Source organism: Phocoena phocoena, chromosome 8 (assembly GCF_963924675.1).
Source record: "Phocoena phocoena chromosome 8, mPhoPho1.1, whole genome shotgun sequence".
Classification (NCBI taxonomy): Eukaryota; Metazoa; Chordata; class Mammalia; order Artiodactyla; family Phocoenidae; genus Phocoena; species Phocoena phocoena.
The window spans coordinates 9,401,597-9,416,498 of NC_089226.1; the positions used below are offsets into that span (position 1 = coordinate 9,401,597).

At 56.1% G+C, this 14,902-nt stretch overlaps 1 protein-coding gene across 1 annotated transcript; it reads left to right on the top strand.

Moving 5' to 3' along the window:
- The first annotated feature begins 503 nt into the window (after window positions 1–503).
- Window positions 504–14,267, top strand: ROBO4 (roundabout guidance receptor 4). Its single transcript, XM_065881824.1, has 18 exons — window positions 504–586; window positions 928–1,257; window positions 1,425–1,582; window positions 1,777–1,897; window positions 2,168–2,295; window positions 2,392–2,620; window positions 2,864–2,976; window positions 3,711–3,879; window positions 4,032–4,217; window positions 4,346–4,388; window positions 6,265–6,401; window positions 6,523–6,786; window positions 10,745–10,852; window positions 11,030–11,168; window positions 11,306–11,551; window positions 11,713–12,071; window positions 13,252–13,458; window positions 13,605–14,267. Exons 1-18 carry the CDS (start codon window positions 517–519, stop codon window positions 13,613–13,615), a joined length of 3,018 nt encoding a protein of 1,005 aa, XP_065737896.1. The 5' UTR covers window positions 504–516; the 3' UTR covers window positions 13,616–14,267.
- Window positions 14,268–14,902: the final 635 nt, after the last annotated feature.

Consider the following 14,902-nt stretch of genomic DNA (forward strand, 5'->3'; position numbering starts at 1 on the left):
GACACACTTGCTCCCCGCACTTGGCTTCCGGGGCCTGCTTTCCTCTACCCTCAGCTTCAGAACACTGTGCCCTGAGATTCCACCCCTGGGTTTTCATGCCACTCTAGCAGGGGGTCGCTTGGAAGCCAAAGGATTGGGATTGAGATTCAAGGGTTCAATAGAGGCTTGGGGTAAAGGATCAAAACAGTGGTTGAAGTTATGGTTAGGCTGAAGATTACCTCTAAGAAATCCTAGACTAGATCACAAGAGAAACCCTAGGGCGGGGCTTGGAGTCAGAGGTTATGACTAAAGGATCAAGGTCAGAGACTTTCTCTCCTCTGGTCTCCTCCCAATTCTCCAAGGCACTGAGGGCCAGGCAGGAAGCATCGGTTTCCTCAAAGCCGCTTCCCTCCTGGGGCAGAGTCTCGGTCACAAACAACCACGACTGCCGCCACGCCCGCCCCTCCTTCCCTCCGCTGTGAGCTCAGAGCAGTAGGACAAAGTGCTACAGACAAGGACAGAGGCCTGAGGGCAGCCATGGGCTCTGGAGGAGTAGGTCTCCTTGGGGACCGTCAGCCCCTGCCTCTCCTTCTTCTGCTCGTCACAGGTGAGTGTGGCCCTCCCTACTCCTAGCCCACGCTCCGCTCCGTTGATCTGAGGCCTGGCCAAGGCAGCGAGGAGACCCCCTTGCTCCTTTGCCTCCCTTTTGCAGTGGGGGGTACCAGAGACGATGGTGATGATGATGATGATGGTGATGTTGAGTGTGAGACAGACAGACTGAGAGCTCCACTGGCCCTCACCTGGGTGCCACACATGCATGCTGGCCTTCTCCCTTCCCAGCTAGCGTGTTATTTGGGAACTTCAGGCAAGAGGAGGAAGATGAGGCATGCAGGGATTTGGGGGCCCTATTTGCAGTCAGACTGGGCTGCGCCTCCTTTCCTCTCCCAGGAGGCATGGCTCAGGACTCCCCACCCCAGATCCTCGTCCACCCGGAGGACCAGCTGCTCCAGGGCCCTGGCCCGGCCAAGATGAGCTGCCAGGCCTCAGGCCAGCCGCCTCCCACCATCCGCTGGCTGCTGAATGGGCATCCCCTGAGCATGGTGCCCCCAGACATTCACCACCTCCTACCTGACGGAACCCTCCTGCTGCTGCGGCCCCCTCCCCGGGGACGTACCCACGATGACCAGGTCCTGTCCACAGACCTGGGTGTCTACACGTGTGAGGCCAGCAACCGGCTGGGCACGGCAGTCAGCCGGGGCGCTCGGCTGTCTGTGGCTGGTGAGCCCTGGGCGGGGAGACCTGGGTTGGGGGTGGTCCTAGATGGGAGACCGGGGAGGTGGGGCTCTTCGGAAAGGCAGGTAATGCAGAACGCTGGGAGACGCCAAGGCGGGACCTGGATGTGGGGACTGGGTCCCGCCCTCTGCGACCCTCCCTCCTCTCCACAGTCCTTCGGGAAGATTTCCAGGTCCAGCCTCGGGATGCGGTGGCCACGGTGGGCGAGCAGGTGATTCTGCAGTGTGGGCCGCCCTGGGGCCACCCAGAGCCCACAGTCTCATGGTGGAAGGATGGGAAACCCCTGGCCCTGCAGCCAGGGCGGCACTCGGTGAGTGTAGCCCCCTTCCCCACATCTCACCCTGTCCTGGCCACAACTGTGCACACCCGAGGGACTGACCCGCCCCCTGGCCCAATGTCCCCTGCAGAATTTGAGGAAGGGGAGGCGGTGAGGCCTTAGACTTCCCTCCGCACTCAGAGGCCCTCCCCGCAGGGGACACTTCACAACGCACCTGGTCCTGACAGGTGTCCAGAGGTTCCCTGCTGATGGCAAGAGCAGAGAAGAGTGACGCAGGGACCTATATGTGCGTGGCCACCAACAGCGCAGGACGACGGGAGAGCCGGGCAGCCAGGGTGTCTGTCCAAGGTAAGGGGAGGGCGGTCAGGGCCAAGGTCGGGGGCTCCAGTTAGGGTGGTGTGGTCTGGTTTTGGCTGAGGTTAGGGGATGTGGGAGCAGAACCTGGGATCAGGGTCAGAGCGGCATGGACCCCATTTAGGGGTGGTTCCCCCATCCTAGAATAGAAATCGGAGTGCTCTCAACCTGGGCGAGTTCTGGCTCCTCTGTGGCCGAGGGATGTTCCACCCAATTCCTCCGTTCTGGCCTATGGGCCCCACCCCAGCCCTGTGCTCCCCACAGAGCCCCAGGACCACAAGGAGCCCCTGGAGCTTCTGGCTGTGCGCATTCAGCTGGAAAACGTGACCCTGCTGAACCCAGACCCTGCGAAGGGCACCAAGCTTGGTCCTGCTGTGTGGCTCAGCTGGAAGGTGAGGCCCAGGACCTGGGCTGGAGCCCATCACAGCTCCAGAAAGGGCTGCTCACGAGAGCCCTGAGCCCTCCTCTCCCTCTGGGCTCTTTCCCAGGTGAGCGGCCCTGCTGCACCTGCTCAGTCCTACACGGCCCTGTTCAGGACCCCGGCTGCCCCCGGAGGCCAGGGAGCCCCGTGGGCAGAGGCCCTGCTGGCTGGCTGGCAGAGCGCAGAGCTCGAGGGCCTCCAGTGGGGCCAGGACTACGAGTTCAAAGTGAGACCATCCTCCGGGCGGGCTCAAGGCCCCGACAGCAACGTGCTGCTCCTGAGACTGCCCGAGCAAGGTCGGGGACAGATGCCCCCCCCAGACCCAACAATGTAGCCCCAGCCCCTTTTTGTCCCACTCTAGCCGGGCGGATGGTGGGTCCCACCCCTGGGCTCCCTCCTGCCCTGGCCCAGCAAGCAGAGCTGAGAAAGGCTCTTAGTCTCATCAGTGTGGCTCTGACCCTGTGTCCCATTCCAGCTCCTTTCCCTAGAGCCTTCTGCCTCAGCATCCCTTACAGCCTCTCTCCCTCCCCCCTCCCCAGTGCCCAGTGCCCCTCCCCAGGAGGTGACCCTAAAACCTGGCAACGGCAGTGTCCTCGTGAGCTGGGTCCCACCACCTGCTGAAAACCACAATGGCATCATCCGTGGCTACCAGGTATCCTCCACAAACTGACACACCCCTTCCTAGTGGTGCCAGGAGATCCCTCTTCCCTGGCGTCCTGTAGACACTTGCTCTGGGCACTAAGAAATGGTACTTGGGCAGAGAAGCAAGGGAAACTTACTGTTGTTGGGCAAGGACCCTACTGTCTGCCAGACACTGCCGAGCACTTACTTAGAATCTCATTTCATCCCATAGTCCGCCCTGGGTTATTGTCCCCAGTTTACGGACATAGAAAGTGAGGCTAAGGTCACAGGTGCGGGAAACAGAACAGGAATCAAACCAGGCCGTGTCTGACTCTCAGCTTCTAAGGCAATGGTGTCAGAGGGTGGTTCCTGGACCAGCAACGTCAGCATCACCTGAGAACTTGTTAGAATGCAAATCCTTAGGTCCTTTGCCAGGCCTTGTGAATCAGAAAGTCGGGGATGGACCCAGCAATCTGGATTTTAACAAATCCTCCAGGTGATCCTGAAGCACACTGACGTTTGTGAACCACGGGTCTAACGCCTATTTCGGCAGATTACTTTTGTCCCTCCTCTGTCGGTCTAGAGAGAAGTGTCTCCCACTCTGTGGGGGGAGGAGGAAATAGGACGTGTGGGTGCTTGCGAGGGGGCGTCCCCAGGTGAACAGCAGGACAGGGTGGCCACACGCCCGGAGTCTGATCCGCAAGAGGAAGGGCTGAGCTGCTGGGATGGTGCCAGGGGGCGAGCTCCCCTCTGTTTGCGCCTCAGGTCTGGAGCCTGGGCAACACCTCGTTGCCCCCGGCCAACTGGACAGTGGCGGGCGAGCAGACCCGGCTGGAGATCGCCACCCGCGTGCCAGGTTCCTACTGCGTACAAGTGGCCGCAGTCACTGGGGCTGGGGCTGGGCAGCCCAGCAGCCCTGTCTGCCTCTTTTTAGGTGAGGACAGTGCCCACCGGCCCCACCCCGACCCATTCAGGCCCCATCTCCGCCTTCCTCTCTCCCCGCTCTCGCTTCCGGCTCCTCCCCCTCGTCTGCCCCACCCTCCTGCCTCGGCCGCCCCCTCCCTCTGAGCTCTAATTCCCATACAGAGCAGGCCGTGGAGCAAGCTGCCCAGGAGCCCAGTGCGCACGGCCCGTGGACCCTGGAGCAGCTGAGGGCGGCCTTGAGGCGGCCAGAGGTCATTGCCAGCGGGGGTGTTGTGCTCTGGTTGCTGCTACTGGGCACCGCCGTGTGCATCCACCGCCGGCGCCGAGCTGGGGTGCACCTGGGCCCAGGTGAGAAGGTGAAGTGGACTCCCAGGTGATCAGGCCATCCCTGGGTCCAGCCAGAACGCTACAGGGGTTTAGACCGCTAGCCAGGTGCTGGAGACTCTGGGCTGACCCTTCCTCCTGCCCTCTCCCAGGTCTGTACAGACATACCAGTGAGGACGCCATCCTAAAACACAGGTGAGAGACGAAAGGGCCTGAGGCGAGGGCGGGGCCGAGGGGCCGAGGGACAGTGGAGCTGGGATGGAGAACTGGCCGGAGTACTAGTCTCCCCTTACCGCCAGGCAATTTGGCATCCTAGTACCTGAATTTCCCTTGAACTTCAAGTGAGAATTCATTTCTCTTTCATTAGTGTTCCTATCACACCACTTGACAAGGTGAGTAAACTGAAGACTCATGACTCACGTGACTGCCCAAGGCTGCACAGCTAGTAGCTGCCTTCTGAATTCCTAATCCAGTGCTCTTGTTACCAAGCGCTCATTAATACTGACTGCACTGTCCTGCTGACTCGTGCTGCTAGGTGGAGAATAACTAGCACAGGAGGACCAGTCTGATTTCTAATTTGCTCTGTACGCTCAGCATCTCCCTAGTAGTCCCTTTGGCAACAGGAAATCACCTACCCACGGAGGCATCTTTCCTTCGCAATAATCCACCCACAGTTCCAGCAGAGGGCGCTCTGCCCTTGCGTGATGGATTCTTACTCCTTGTTCTCAGCAGCGGAGCCCGCCTGCAGGTACATCTGCTCCAAGCGCGTTTGGCTGCCAGAGCAAGTCTCCCATTATGAGACACGACACTAAAAAAGAAAACATCCTTTTTTCTCCTACTGGCTGAATTTTACACTGAACAACCATTTCATCTCTGCCCACCTTCTCCTGCTCTTTATCTCATTAGATCTCCTCTGGGAGAGTTCACATTCCAGGTCTGCATCTTTCAACAGGAATTTATCAAGCACCTACTATGTGAGACACATCCAGCTCTACCATTTTGCTGTCAGTTTCTCGGCCCAGAGCAAGGTTCTGTGCTGGCTGGTGCTGTGTTCCTGCGTTGTTCTGTGCTCATTGGTCTTTCCCTTCCAGCTACCTCCTGGGCTTAGTCTGCTCTGCCCCGAACTTTCTCTGGCTCCCCTGGGATTTCATCCCTTCTCCTTGAGGGAGATTCCACTCTGATCACTTTGTTGATTCATTCCTTTAGAACAGCTTCCGTCTAGCAGAGACAGCCACGCAAGCACAAATGCAATCCAGAGTTGGGGGTGCAGAAACATGTACAAGTACAAGGAAGGGGCTGGAGGGGAACTATGGGAGGAAGAAGATTTCACATTTACCCTGACAGTTAGAAGGGGAAGGGCAAAGGGAACAGCAAGAAATAGCCTGTTGCGTTCATAGGGAAAGACAAGCCTTTTGGTCTGGCTGGGGCGTACTGTGTGGGATGGGTCAGAGCACAGACTGAGGAGCTGGAAGCCAGACCAACGAGGGCCCTGTTAGCCATGCTAGGCAGCTGGGCTCTATCTTGGTAAATGGGGAGCCACTGAAGGTTTTAGGCAGAAAAGTGCTTTGGTCTGATCCCTGCCGCATGGTGTCCCATTCAAAGGGAACCAGGCTAGAGGTAGAGAAGCCAACATTCAGGTAGCAAACTCCTGCTCTGCTGGCTGAGTCATCTCACATTTCTTCGTCTCAACTTACAGCATCAGCCTTGTAAGGAAGGCCTTACTGTTGCCATCTTACAGATGGAGAAACGGGGGCTTAGAGAGGCTAATAGACTGAGTGGCCCAGGGTTGCACAGCTAAGGCTGCAGCAGATCTGGCTCCAGGTCTGTGTTCTTTCTGTCTCAGCCCGTAGCTATCTCTCTTTGATACCTCCTAGCTCTGGGCAACTTGGACTTCCCCTGATCCCAGGATAAGAAAGCAGCGCTGAGTTTGGGACAGCAGATCAGAGATCTTAAGGAGGCTGTGAGGGGCTGAGAAGCAGTGAGAAGAACACCCCCCCCCCCTTCTGCTACCCGCTGAGTTGGAGGTTTGGGCCAATCTTGTTCTCCCTCCACCCCACCCTCCATCGCCCAGGATGGATCACAGTGACTCCCCGTGGCTGGCAGACACTTGGCGATCCACCTCTGGCTCTCGGGACCTCAGCAGCAGCAGCAGTCTCAGCAGCCGGCTGGGAATGGACCCCCGGGACCCACTAGACAGTCGTCGCTCCTGTGAGCATGTCCCGAGGGGGTGGGGTGGGCCTGGCAGTGGAGCAGGGGTCCCAGGGCTGGAGCGGGGGCGGGCATGGGTGGGATGCGTTCACCATAATTCCTCCTGTCATTTTTATTGCAGTGATCTCCTGGGATCCCCGAAGCCCCGGTGTGCCCCTGCTTCCCGACACCAGCACTTTTTATGGCTCCCTCATCAATGAGCTGCCTTCCAGCCCCGCAGCCAGGCCAAGTCCCCAGGCCCCAGCTGCCAGGCGGCTCACACCCCAGCTGGCCAGGCTCTCCAGTCCCTGGGCCAGTTCAGACAGCCTCTGTGGCCGCAGGGGCCTCTCTTCTCCGCGCTTGTCTCTGGCCCCTGCAGAGGCTTGGAAGGCCAAAAAAAAGCAGGGTAAGGATGGGGGAATGGACAGCCTGAATCGGGTGGTAGGGGGGACAGGAGAGAGCATGGGGTGGCCTCGACGCCGGGTATGGGCCGCACCCCACTCGCAGCCTGTCCTGATGGACGCCTATCGCCACGCACCCAGCCCGGAGTGTGCTGGCCTTAGCTTTTCTTTACACCATGATCTTGCTTGGGTTTTGCCACACCAGTAGTGAGCCTTGTTGCTGCAGCCACAGCTCAACTCAGCAAACATTTGATAAGCACCACTGTGTGCCAGACGGGGGACCCAGAAACACCAGATACAATCCTTGCTCTCTACGAGCTCAAAGTCTAATGAAAGTGCCTGACCAGCACACAGATAGCTCTAGAACCTGGAGGGGTGTAACCAGTGCTAGCCCAAAGCCTCAGGCACTCATGACCTCCCTACTACGCACTGTGTCCATATGTACTATGTACGTGCACGATATATGGGTCTGCCCAGGTACCCACCTCCAACTGGCTTCCCAGAGAAGGAGTATCTCCTTTCTGTCCAGAGTTTTCTCCTGACTTCCGGCTACCTGCTTTGACTTTCTAGACAGAAGTAATTATAATCTCTGTTTCTTTAGCAACTCCTTTATGGGAGGTGCTTTACTTACATTTGTTATTTCATTTAATCCTCACAACATATCGGCTAGGTGCTATTTCTCTAATTTTACAAGATTGGGAAAGAGGGTCAGAATTGGGTAACTTGTTCAAAACTCCATGTCCATAAGCTGCAGTTCTCAAATTTGAAGCCAGAATGGTCTGCTTCGGAATCTCTCTGGGAGCGCCCCTGGGCAATTCTGTTCTCTCGCTGACTCTTTTCTCCTGTTTCTGAACATTCATTGTCTGCACTCTCTCTGCTGTCTTCCTGAGCCTCCTGTACTGATTAGTAAGATTTACAAATGTTCAACAGCCAGTTTTGTTAAGTGGATATAATCCAACTTTTATTAAGACAAAGATGGATTCAGAGTAATTAAGAGCTTGTCCAATATCTGGAATTTTATGACTCTAGATACTAGCCAAGCTGGCATCCTTTCCAGCTTTGCCTCAGAGCTATTGCATTAGAAATAATCATCTGTGATAATGAAATACCAGGTTGCAGAAGTCTCATTTAAAAACTAGCTTTTCCGTGGATAGCCACACTGATTTGAATAGAACGTATACCCTGCCTGAGAACATTAATACTACCCCACAAAAGGTGAGCGATTTTCTACACTCAGTTCTTCAGAAGGTTCCAATTCTGAGATGAAGCTTCCTAACCTCACTCAGAGATCTAGGTCCTCACTGCACCCCTTTAATCCTCACCCGGCCCCACCCCACCACTGCCCAGGATGGGCTGAGAACAGTGACTCCCCTGGGCTGGTGGACACTTGGCCTACCTCTGGCTCTTTGCAGTGGCAGCAAGATCTCAGAGGCATGGAGCTCCTCTACTGCTGTCAGCTGGTCCGAAAGACTGCTGATTCCTTGTCTTCTAAAACTGGCAGGCTCTCTCAGTGTCCTCTGCTTATTCTTTTCTTTTCTTTTTTTTTAATCTATTTATTTATTTGTGGCTGCATCGGGTCTTCGTTGCTGCGCCCGGGCTTTCTCTAGTTGCAGCAAGCGGGGGTTACTCTTTGTTGCGGTGTGCGGGCTTCTCATTGCGGTGGCTTCTCTTGTCGCAGAGCACGGGCTCTAGGCGCGCGGGCTTCAGTAGTTGTGGCACGCGGGCTCAGTGGTTGTGACTCACGGGCTCTAGAGTGCGGGCTCAGTAGTTGTGACTCACGAGCTCTAGAGCGCAGGCTCAGTTGTTGTGACGCACAGGCTTAGTTGCTCCGCGACACGTTGGATCTTCCCAAACCAGGGATCGAACCCGTGTGCCCTGAGGTGGATTCTCAACCACTGTGCCACCAGGGAAGTCCCCTTTTTCTTATTATCTGACCTTAGTTGGGTTTTCTCCTCTGTGACTAATAATCTCACAACTGCTGTCTCCCGTGTCTAATCCATTATATCTTATTCTCAGTTCACCTTGCTGATACATATCATCAATACATTGAACAGCCTCATTAAATAATTAATTCAAACAAATATTTATCGCAATTCAGGTGTGCCCAACAAGATTCCACCTAACCCTGATAACATGTTTACTGTATAGTTTAATTCAAATAATATTGAAACTAAATTCAAGTAATTCCAAGCAAGGTGGAAGGAGGGTTTTTTTGTTACCAGAATCCTTTAGAGGAAATGATAGGAGCAGGGATGAGTATGGCCTTTTTCCTTCCCTTTCCACACAAACCAACATGAACAACAGGTGCCCCCATTTCTGAGCTTAGTCAAGAAGCCAGGCACAGGACAAGACAAAGGTGATGAGAGCAGGGTTGGAGCACCCAAAGGTGGCCTCCAGGACTCCCTGGGTCATATGACAATGAAAGGAAATGAGTAAAAACCAAACCAGCCAAACTACAAAAGGAAACTTTGATGGAGGAAGTCTAGCCATTGTGTGGCTTTTCATCCCAGTGGCTCAGAAGGTCTGGCTACTGTACATGGATTCCTAGGGTCCAGATGGATTCTTGATGAATGCCTTGTCCCTGCTTTGAACCTTCCCCAGATCTTTGAAATCGGACTGACTAGACAGCTCTGTCTTGAGAGTCCTGCCTGGTCTCTGGTCCCCTCTCCTAACTGGGCTTCTGATCACGTGACACTAACCTGAAGGCTGTTTCTTTTCTCCTTTGCTTGATGTTCTCCTGTTCCTGGTCTTGGGAAAATCCTTTTCCCTTTATTATTCTGCTCCTCTCTGGTTTAAACCATTCTGGTTTTGGCCTGACCAAGTCATTGCACACAGGGGGTCTTCTGTATTGTCACAGTTCACGCAGAGCCCTGTCTCCTAAGTGGCCACATGGGCCTGATGATAGCTGCCATCTTGTACATGATTCTTCTCACCCTGTGTTTAAACCTGCACCTCTGATATCATCCATCCATTCACTCATTCATTCAACACGTACTGAATATCCACGGGCAGGGCATTGCCTCCCTGGGTGAGACCAACACATCTTCCTTTTTTTTTTTTTTTTTTTTTTGCAGTACTCGGGCCTCTCACTGTTGTGGCCTCTCCCATTGCGGACGGAGCACAGGCTCCGGACGCGCAGGCTCAGCGGCCATGGCTCACGGGCCCAGCCGCTCCGCGGCATGTGGGATCCTCCCAGACCGGGGCACGAACCCGCATCCCCTGCATCGGCAGGCGGACTCTCAACCACTGCGCCACCAGGGAAGCCCACATCTTCCTATTTTAAAGTTCCTCTTCCCATCAGCTGACTCTCTCCCTTCATACCTGACATGGTCTGGAGCTCCCTGGTTTTGTCTTCCTCATTCAGCTCAACTTGACAGCCCAACCCATCTCTCCAAGTGAGAGACACTTGGGTTTATCAGGGCAAGGCTATCCAGAGCCATGTGAGATATTTGCAATGTGAGAAGTGGAAATTAACAGATTCTCTCCAAGAAAAGAAGGAGTATTTGCCTTCACGGAGGCAAAATTCATGAGAGTAGGTAGCAATGTGAGGGTATAGCGATCAGGAAATTGGAATGTGTACAGTAAAGAGAAATAAAGTTGTTTTTTAATATATCTATTAGGTGCCGGGAACTTTCCAATCTGTTTTTAGTTAACTGGCCAAACCATGCTTTGCAGCGGTTGTTTACAAATGAAACAGGCTCAGGAAGGTTAACGGATTTACCTGAGGTCACACAGCTAATACGTGGCTGAGCCAGGCTACGAGTGCAGGTGTTTTGACTCCAAGCTTAGTGCTCCTTCCATTATATCACAGCTGCCTGGATGGAGAGAGGTTCTTCCCTCTTCCCTCTGGGTTCAAGAACCCTAAAGCTTAACTGGATGACGAAGCTGAAGATAGAGCCTGTGGTTGAGGTCTGCAAGGCACACCGGGGCTTGGCCTCCAGCCACCGACTCTTTGCTTTGCAGAGCTGCACCAGGCCAACAGCTCCCCGCTGCTCCGGGCCAGCCACCCTGTGGAGCTCTGGGCCTGTGAGTTGGGCAACAGAGGCTCCAAGAACCTTTCCCAAAGCCCAGGTGAGAGGAGGGCGCTACGAGGCAGGTGAGGGGCTGAGGCAGGGTGTGGGGCTTCTCCTGTCTCTGCGGAGGCTGGCTGGGTGCAGACAGGACTCTGAGGGGCTGGATAGACAGGCAAACTGGGGCCCGGGGCTGACGGGGGTTCTGCTATCTCACGCCCAGCCTGTCATTCCCCAGGAGCTGTGCCCTGGGCCCTGGTTGCCTGGCGGGCCCTGGGACCACAGCTCCTCGGCTCCCCCAGTGAGCTGGTGACTCACCCTCTCCCCGCAGCACCCCTCCCTCCTCGTGGACCCCCCGCTCAGAGTCAACAGACCCAGTAAGAGGGCATGGGGTCAGGACGCAGGGCTGGGCACTGGGGGTGTGGGGTGTCTGCTGAGCGTGGACGGGGCTGGGGGAGGGGTGGCAGGGGCCAGAAGGACGGCACTAACCATCCTGCCATCTTACCCCAATCAGGCAATCGGTGGAGCCCCAAGCCCCCTCCTGCCACCCACTGCCAGCAGCCCCCGTCCCCGCCTTTATCCCCTCCGGTCCCCCCAGCCCCTCCAGTCCCCAGGCCTCTTCCCTCTCTGGTCCCAGCCCAGCATCCAGTCGCCTATCCAGCTCATCACTGCCGTCCCTGGGGGAGGATCAAGACAGTGTGCTGACCCCTGAGGAGGTGGCCCTGTGCCTGGAGCTCAGTGAGGGTGAGGAGACCCCCAGGTGAGTGGCCAGAGGGGGAACCAAAGGATACAGATAGGAGCGCGAGACAGGAGTATGCCTAGGTCTGCTGCCTCCACCCTCCTCAACGGGGCTGTTTCTGCCACTCCACGCCCCGCCCCCCACCCCGACCGCGTCCCATCCCCCGTTTTGCCTCTTCCTAGGAACAGTGTCTCTCCAATGCCAAGGGCTCCTTCACCCCCCATCACCTATGGCTACATCAGCGTCCCGACGGCCTCGGAGCTAGCGGACATGGGCAGGCCTGGAGCGGGGGTGGGGTCCGAGGTGAGGGGCTTGCTGTGCCCACCTCGGCCCTGCCCCACACCCACCCCCAGCGAGGGCTCCTTGGCCAATGGCTGGGGCTCAGCATCTGAGGACAACGCCCCCAGCGCCAGAGCCAGCCTGGTCAGCTCCTCCGACGGCTCCTTCCTCGCCGACGCCCACTTTGCCCGGGCCCTGGCCGTGGCTGCGGACAGCTTTGGCTTTGGGCTGGAGCCCAGGGAGGCAGACTGCGTCTTCACAGGTACGTGAGATCACTGTCTTCCTCCTCATCCCCACCGCCTGGAGCGGACACAGCTTCTCCCCAACCAAGAGGCAAAGCATCCCAAGCACCGTCCTCGTGGTCGTCATCCCTAAAACAGCTACTTGTGTGTTTTTTTGCGGTACGCGGGCCTCTCACTGTCGTGGCCTCTCCCGTTGCGGAGCACAGGCTCCGGACGCGCAGGCTCAGCGGCCGTGGCTCACGGGCCCAGCCGCTCCGCGGCACGTGGGATCTTCCCGGACCGGGGCACGAACCCGCGTCCCCTGCATCGGCAGGCGGACTCTCAACCACTGCGCCACCAGGGAAGCCCAAACAGCTAGTTTTTATTGAGGGATGACTATGTCCCAGGCACTATGATAAGTGCTTTACATACACTCAACATTAACAGCAACTCTCTGTAGAATATTCTTTGTCGTTCCTTTCCAAATGAAGAAACTGTAAGTCCAACAGCTTTATCAGCTTGCTCAAGGTCACCTACCAGAACAGGATAAATTGTTCAAGTTAAAATCCCAGAGGCAGCCGATTGTACAGTCCATTCTGCTACCTCCAGGACCCTCTTACCAGATGTGGGTCTCCAGGAAACGTTGCTCCCCAGCCCAGTGACTCAGATTCGTCCCCACTGTGGGAAGGTCTGTTTTCTTGCATGCGTCCCCCTGTGCTTTCAAGGCCTTCTTCCTGTCCTGTGTGTGGCAGGGTGGGAAGTGACTGGGCGGCCTGTTTCACGTGTCTAGCAGGTGGGACCATCATCCCCAAATCAACAGAAGGTAGTCAGGGCTCCCCGTGGCCCTTTGGAGTGCCCTTCCTCAGACACTCTATTAGATCCCCTAAACCCATCTTACGAACCCTAACTCTACATTTTGCCCCCCACAAAAAAGCAGTCAGACTTGTGGTAGATAGGAGAGCAAGGATTACCTAGGACAGAAGGCCAGGGCTGGGCTAGGACAAAAGAACTCAAGCTGTTCTCTGAAGAAACCAGTGGACATCTTCCTTTCCCTGGGGCAGAGGCTCCTGTGGATGTGGCCACTGGGGGTGATGGACCGAGTGGGGCTGGGTTATGTCTAGGGTTGGGTGTATGCCTTAAGCAGCCCCAAGCTTTCTGCCCTAAACTGGTCCATAAGGGTGAAGGACAACCCTCCACAGATACCTCTACCCTCCCTGACAGATGCTTTGTCGCCTCCCTCCCCCCGGGATGACCTCTTCATGAACTCCGCCCTCTCCCTGCCCCCGTGGGAGTGGAGGTCAGACTGGTTGGAGGACATGGAGAAAAACCACACCAAGTGGCTGGGAAGGGGGCTGCCTCCCTGGCCTTCCACCTCCCGGATCTCATCCCAGAGAAGTCATCTCAGCTGTCCTGCACCCAAGGCCGGCGGTAAGCGTCTGGCTGGCTAGCTGATGTGGCGATCTTGACTGCAGAGGTTCTTGGCAGTGGGATGGGGTCCAAGAGGGCACCTGGGGTCTGGCAGGAGAGCTAAGGAGCTGGGGGATAAATCCATCCTCCTTCAACTTCTCCTACAGACTCCTCATGAACTGATCCCGAGACTGCCAAGAGGAGAATCAGAACCCTCTCCCCTGTCAGCCACCAGCCTGGGCTGTGGACTGTGGGTCTTGATCTCTGCATCTCTGCAGTCGGGGTCCACCTCTCCCAGCCTCCAGCGTTCTCCGTCCCGGATTGTGAAAACAAACGAAAGCAAAACAAAATATGAACAAAGCGGACCTGGAGCCCCCCGGGGGGAAAAAATCATCTCCACCTGACTCCCAGCCCTTGCTTTTCCCACTGCTTCATCCACGTCCACAGCCAGGTCATTTGGGCCTAAGAAGCAGCCCTAAATCCTGATCTCCCCACCCACTTGGATCACGGGAAGTGGAGGGGCCAAATGTCTGCCTGGAGGACAACAGTGGCTCATGGGAGAGGGCTGTGGAGGAAGGAGCTTCTCATCTCAGGGCCTCCCCTCTCTGCCTTTTCTGGACGATTCCTAGCTCTCTCCCCAAACACACCACGAAGGGACATAAAGAGAGACTCCACTGAGGCAGTGAGGCCCTATCTCAGCACCAAGACAAAGGATGAGTCTAGGGAGGAAGATGAAGGAGGAGTGACAAACGTGGGACAAATACACCCTCCTCATACTCTTATCACTATAAGCTTAAGGAATTTGATACCATAAAGCTACGATGACTTGAGTTCTATGAGGTCACTCTGTGGGCCACCATCATGAGACCTCTCGGCGGAGCACCACCCTCGGGAGGGCTCCTGGGTTAGAAAGGGATCGAGTGTTCACTGACACTCTGGGTGTCACTCCTTTCTGTTCTGTTATGAAGGGGGGAATTACTTGCATCTTTCAGACTTTAAGCAGAATGCAGGAAAGGGAGGGGTGGGGGATTTTCGGGGTCTGCTGGTCTTAGCAACTTGTCCTGTGAAGACAACTCCTGCTTTCAGGGGTCCCAGGGGTGGGGGATTTTCGGGGTCTGCTGGTCTTAGCAACTTGTCCTGTGAAGACAACTCCTGCTTTCAGGGGTCCCAGCTGCCCTCCCCAAAGATCAGTCCCAGATGGTTTCTTAAAATAGACAAAGCAGCTAAGTTTCACAAAAGGTAGAACCACCTGTAAGGGTTGGCTAGTGGGCACCCTTCAGACAAAAAACAGAACAGAGGAATGGAGGGGCAGGACTTCCAGAGCCTGAGCCACAGAAAACCACTGGAGGGTAGGCAGGGCTGCATCCTTCTCGCTTGGCGGGAAAGGTCAGGGGCAGAAGCCACACGCTGGGCGGTTGCTACTGAGCATGCCCAGGGTCGTGACCTCAGGATGAGGAGTCAGTGC

What these genes read in the sequence shown, in the direction of transcription:
- ROBO4 (XM_065881824.1), top strand. Translation starts at nt 517, where the DNA reads ATGGGCTCTGGAGGAGTAGGTCTCCTTGGGGACCGTCAGCCCCTGCCT. An exon ending in CGCTCGGCTGTCTGTGGCTG is followed by an intron (nt 1,258 to 1,424) that starts GTGAGCCCTGGG and finishes TCCTCTCCACAG; the next exon opens with TCCTTCGGGAAGATTTCCAG. An exon ending in GAGGGTGAGGAGACCCCCAG is followed by an intron (nt 11,552 to 11,712) that starts GTGAGTGGCCAG and finishes GCCTCTTCCTAG; the next exon opens with GAACAGTGTCTCTCCAATGC.